General features: G+C 46.1%; 1 protein-coding gene across 1 annotated transcript; it reads right to left on the minus strand.

Moving 5' to 3' along the window:
- Positions 1-332: 332 nt before the first annotated feature.
- LOC122369553 (ethanolamine-phosphate cytidylyltransferase-like) lies at positions 333-4435 on the minus strand (the record flags this gene model as incomplete). Its single annotated transcript, XM_043344380.1, has 4 exons — positions 333-457; positions 921-1029; positions 3680-3795; positions 4296-4435. Coding segments are annotated over 4 exons (477 nt in total), but the record flags the coding sequence as incomplete, so codon positions are not given.
- Positions 4436-5151: the final 716 nt, after the last annotated feature.

The following is a 5151-nucleotide window of genomic DNA, read 5'->3' on the forward strand; positions in this document are numbered from 1 at the left end:
CTTTTTGACAAAAGTCATGTACCTATGTCATTAAATAGTAAATGAATTGAACCCTAATAATGATTAAAACTGAGCAAACAGTTAAAATACTGGCACCGAACAGGCTATCGTATCATCCCGCATAAAACCCGAACTACCACTGAATTACGGTGGTGATCGTTTTAAATGCCCGGTCATTTAACAGATATCATAGATATTCTCAATCAAATACACACCAACACTCAATCGCTTCCCCTCTCTCTCCCTTTCTCTCTCCCTCTCCCTCCCTCCCCAAACCCTCTCAGAGGACCCGCCGGTATGACCCCCCCCCCTCCCCCTCCGATCCCCCCCCCCCCACAGTCTCCATCACTGGTCACCCGCGTGGTCCGCGCGCTCCGTCTGTTTAGACTTCTCGAACGCCTCGTAGGCAGCCAGCTCCTTCTTTTCCTTCTTCTGGTTTCGCAGCATAAACTCCATCCTGGAAAAACACGGTAAGACGGTGAGGAAGAATAATCGGAGATGGAATGAGTGAAAATTATTTATAAAGCATCTATCCGACCTATCGGCTTATCCCTAGTAATACTTTGTCATAAGACATGTATCCGCCCCATCCCTACTCTACCCCTACCTTGATCATACGGCTGTTATTGAGGGATGTATCACAGCTCCCATTCTCAATGTCATCGTGTCATCCATCTCCTTTCCGACGGCTCAATGTGCGGTCCGTCGTGACTTTCCGAGTGAATGTGACTTTACTTCCTTCTCACTCGCTTACTCACTCACTAGCCCCTTCCCCTCCCCTCTTTCCCTTACCCCCCCCCCCCTCTCTCTCTCTCTCGCTCTATCTCTCTCTCTCTCTCTCTCTCTCTCTCTCTCTCTCTCTCTCTCTCTCTCTCTCTCTCTCTCTCTCTCCTTCCCTCCCCTCGTCTCTTCTCACAAACCTGTGCTCGATGATTCTCTCCACAATCTTCTGCGTCGTCATGTCATTTCCAGATACCAGAGATTTGAACTTCCCGCGTCTCTTCGGTTCCAGGTAGGGATCTGATCCATCTATATTAACCCGCGCCCCACTGGGGTCTGCGTATAACACGCCCTACTGGGGGGGGGGGGGGGGCTATTCATAGCCCCCCCTCCTAACTCCGAAACTACTGGGCCGATCGTCAAAATTCAAACGGCGTCTGATAGCCCCGGAAAAACTGTCGAGCGAAACCTAATTTCATTGACCTCGAGGTCACCGATGACGTCACAGGTCAGGTCAAAGTAAAAATTATTAGCATTTTGGCTTGTTCACGTTTTGGGCTCTGGCCGCCGTCTTACAAGTCAGATCAGGCTCATTTTTGGTTCACACACTCGTGAACAGATGTTCTAGATACCCTGAGGGTACCAAACTTGTGCTTTGATTTTCAGGTCAAGGTCAGGTCATCACAGGTCACGAAAATATTATATCATGCCTCGGTCACGTGACACATGTTTTATGGTCTATTTAGGCCAAAGATTTCGAATTTGATGTCGTCTGTGTCATTCGAGGTCATTTTGAGTCGAATTTAGCTTAGGGTCAGGTCACTTTCAGGTCAAAAAAGGTCAAATTTTGAAGGTTAAAATTTTTCAACAAAAAAGGTGTCTATTGGATGCAGTTTGAGCTCAGGAACACGATGGTGCTATTTATATTGGCGTACGATGTCAAATACGTGCTGAAAAATTGATTTGAAAAATTAATAATTGTGATTTTTTTGCAATAATGCGTATAACTTGGTCATTTTTGAAGATATTTAGCTAAAACTTGCTAGAGTTAGTCATAATAACGCGTTCTATCACATATATTCTGGTTTTTTCGAAAAGTCAAAAACTTTTTGAAAAAAAATTAAAAATGTAAATTTTGAATTTCATTATATGAAATTTTCAAAATTTTCAAAATTTCAAAAATCCGAGATAGCAGTTTGATAGCGCAGTCTATTCGGAGTCCTCTCATGCAAAGAAATTGGATCTAGCTCAAAAACTGAGCCCTTGGGAACGATTGCCGTGGTTCAATGTTTTGCGTCGAAATCGGCCGAACATGACGTCACTCTGACGTCATTTCCGGCCGACCTATGGTAGCTACGAAGTTCAAATTTTGACACAAGATGTCAAATTGATGCAGCCGAAGGTACTGAAAGTTTGGCGTCGATACGTCAAGCGGTTTGGAAGTTATTGCAGAAAAACGGGAGGGGGGGGGCTATAAATAGCCCCCCCCCCCCCAGTGGGGCGCGGGTTAACCAGGAAATCAGTCAACTTTCAGTCCACGTCAACAGCACAGGTAACACGGGAAGAGATATTTCAGTCCACCCACCAAACAGTCAGCGAGATATGCTGGTAAATTCACTGTTACTAAATGTATTAATGTTATGTAGACAACTGAACCTAAATAGAGCTCTGTTGTACACCTAGACTAAAGAGTTTTATACACTATACTGAGATCTATGAATGAATGTGACTTTAATTCCTTCTCACCCGGTTACTCACTCACTAACCCTCCCTGTCCCTCTCTCTCTCCCTCCCCCTCTCTCCCCTCTCTTTCCCCTCCCCCCCCCCTCTTACCGACATCCTCTGCCACCGGCGTGTGGCCGTGACACACCACATCCACCCGGAAATGGTCCATCAGCTCGGCGGTGGGGAGCATTCATTTTGGCCAGAGTTCATAATGTCCAGGGTACGCGATGCCCAGTGTCAAAATGGCCAGTGCCTTGAATGGGCCAGAGTTCATAATGTCCAGGGATTGCATGGTCCAAATGTGGCCAACTGGCTGCAGATAGGGTATATTCAAAGAGGCCAGGGTTCATAATGTCCAGGGCACGATGTGTCCAGTGTTCAAAATGGCCAGGGTTCATAATGTCCAGGGCACGATGTGTCCAGTATTCGAAATGGCCAGGGTTCATAATGTCCAGGGCACGATGTGTCCAGTGTTCAAAATGGCCAGTGCCTTGAATGCGCCAGAGTTCATAATGTCCAGGGATTACATAATCACTGAAAGTGACGTCATTATGTAAAAAACACGGAATCAGCTCAATGCAAAGCAGTGCAGTGCCGAAGGCAATGCCTTAGGAGAGATTACAGGCAATAGTAAATCAAATATTTTTAGGCTAAGTGGTTATGTATCTGGCTTCAGGCCGAAGGCCTGAAGCCTGATGCATAGCCACTTAACCTAAAAATATTTGATTTACTATTGCTTGCAATCTATTCATGCGAGAAACTATTTCCTTATCCCTGGTAGGCAAACATCATTACCTTAGGTTAGGTTAGGTTAGGTTAGGTTAGGTTAGGTTAGGTTAGGCTAGGTTAGGTTAGGTTAGGTTAGGTTAGGTTTGGTTGGGTTGACTATGTAATCCCTGGACACTATGAACTCTGGCCCATTCAAGGCACTGGCCATTTTGAACACTGGACACATCGTGCCCTGGACATTATGAACCCTGGCCATTTCGAACACTGGACACATCGTGCCCTGGACATTATGAACCCTGGCCATTTTGAACACTGGACACATCGTGCCCTGGACATTATGAACCCTGGCCTCTTTGAATTTACCCTATCTGCAGCCAGTTGGCCACTTTTGGACCATGTAATCCCTGGACAATGTGAACACTGGCCAATTCAAGGCACTGGCCAATTCGAGCACTGGACACATTGTGCCCTGGACATTATGAACCCTGGCCTAAATAATACGCACCCGCGGCGGTGACCGCGTACGGCGCGCCGATCACCACCTCCCCCACGTAGCGGCACGCCAGAACAGAGAGCGTCCGCTCGTGCAGGTTCATGATCGGGTAGTTGTAGCCCTTGTAGCTGGCGGCAATCAGGGCGGTCAGATGACCGTGCGTGTAGTGATTTTGGTCCTTACGGATAAACGTGTATTGTGAGCGAAAAACTTTCCCTTTGCCGTTTTCCCTAGAGGGGGGTACTGACTCCTGAAGAATCAGACCAATCAGACCTAACCTAACCTGCCACTAATTTTCCCTAAACCATGCTCCATTTAAACTGGATAGCAATATTTCAAAGAGATGAGCGTTGTGAGGAATATCGTCAAGATATTCATCAACATATTCTAATTGACTAAATCCATCCTGGATTGAATCAGAACATGAATGACAAAAGCAAAACTACACTAGGTTGATAGAGTCGTATTCAAATATAGTTACCAGAGTTTGGTAATTTTGGTAACTTACATTCTGATTCAATTAAGGATTCGGTCGATTAAAATATGGATGTCAATAAACGCTGACCCAGCCATCCCATCAGCAGCGATACAGCAGCAGTCCACGGAGCGTGGCGACTGCAGCTCTCACCGGTTCACAATGGGGTCCGTGTGGAGTCCAACGATCAGAAAGTCGCCCTCCGCAGCCGCCTTCTCCAGAAAGTCCAGGTGACCGACGTGGAACAGGTCAAACGCGCCGGCCACGTACACCACACGGTCACCGGGCTGAGGTCACAGGTCAGATACGGGTCATATATGGGGCAGAGAGTGGTCATGTAGAGGTGAGATACAGGTCAGATGAAGCTCACATGAAGAGTACAATATACAAACAGACATTTCAAACAGATTTCCTCTCTTAAAGGTAGTGTGCCACCTTCCAATGATTTCCCATTTTATTTTTCCTAGGATAAGAAGCTTCTGTTTTTACCTAATATCGCAAAAAAAATCAAAAATGGGCCCGAAATAGTGCTTTTTTCGCCTAAAAGTTTATCGGTTTTTCGATATGTATAACAACTGTAGTGGGCTGACCTCCTAAACAGGCGTCGGCAACAATCGCGAATGCGGCGCACATGTGACAATAAGCAAAGGTCATTATAGAGTTACGACGTACGGGAATGAGTTATCAGCTGTCTAATCGTAGACAACACAATGTCGAATTTAAACTGTAAGCCTGTATTGGTATTGTTTCTTTAATTTGGCTGTCGAACATTAATTTATGGTTTGAAATATGATTTTATGTAAAATAATTTATATGAAACAGCCGTCTCTAAAGTTATGACCCCATCTCACCGCATGAAAGTGGCAGAAATGACAATGATCAGCTGACGCATTTTTCTTGGCCGAAGTCAGAGCGCGCGGCCCGACGCACCACCACCGCACCACAAAAGTATGAGCAGAAGCCACCTGCGGTAGACCGCGCCCAAAGCCAGGGCCCCGGTAACGTGAGG

The sequence above is a fragment of the Amphibalanus amphitrite genome, unplaced genomic scaffold (assembly GCF_019059575.1).
Source record: "Amphibalanus amphitrite isolate SeventyFive unplaced genomic scaffold, NRLGWU_Aamphi_draft 001048F_arrow, whole genome shotgun sequence".
Lineage (NCBI taxonomy): Eukaryota > Metazoa > Arthropoda > Thecostraca > Balanomorpha > Balanidae > Amphibalanus > Amphibalanus amphitrite.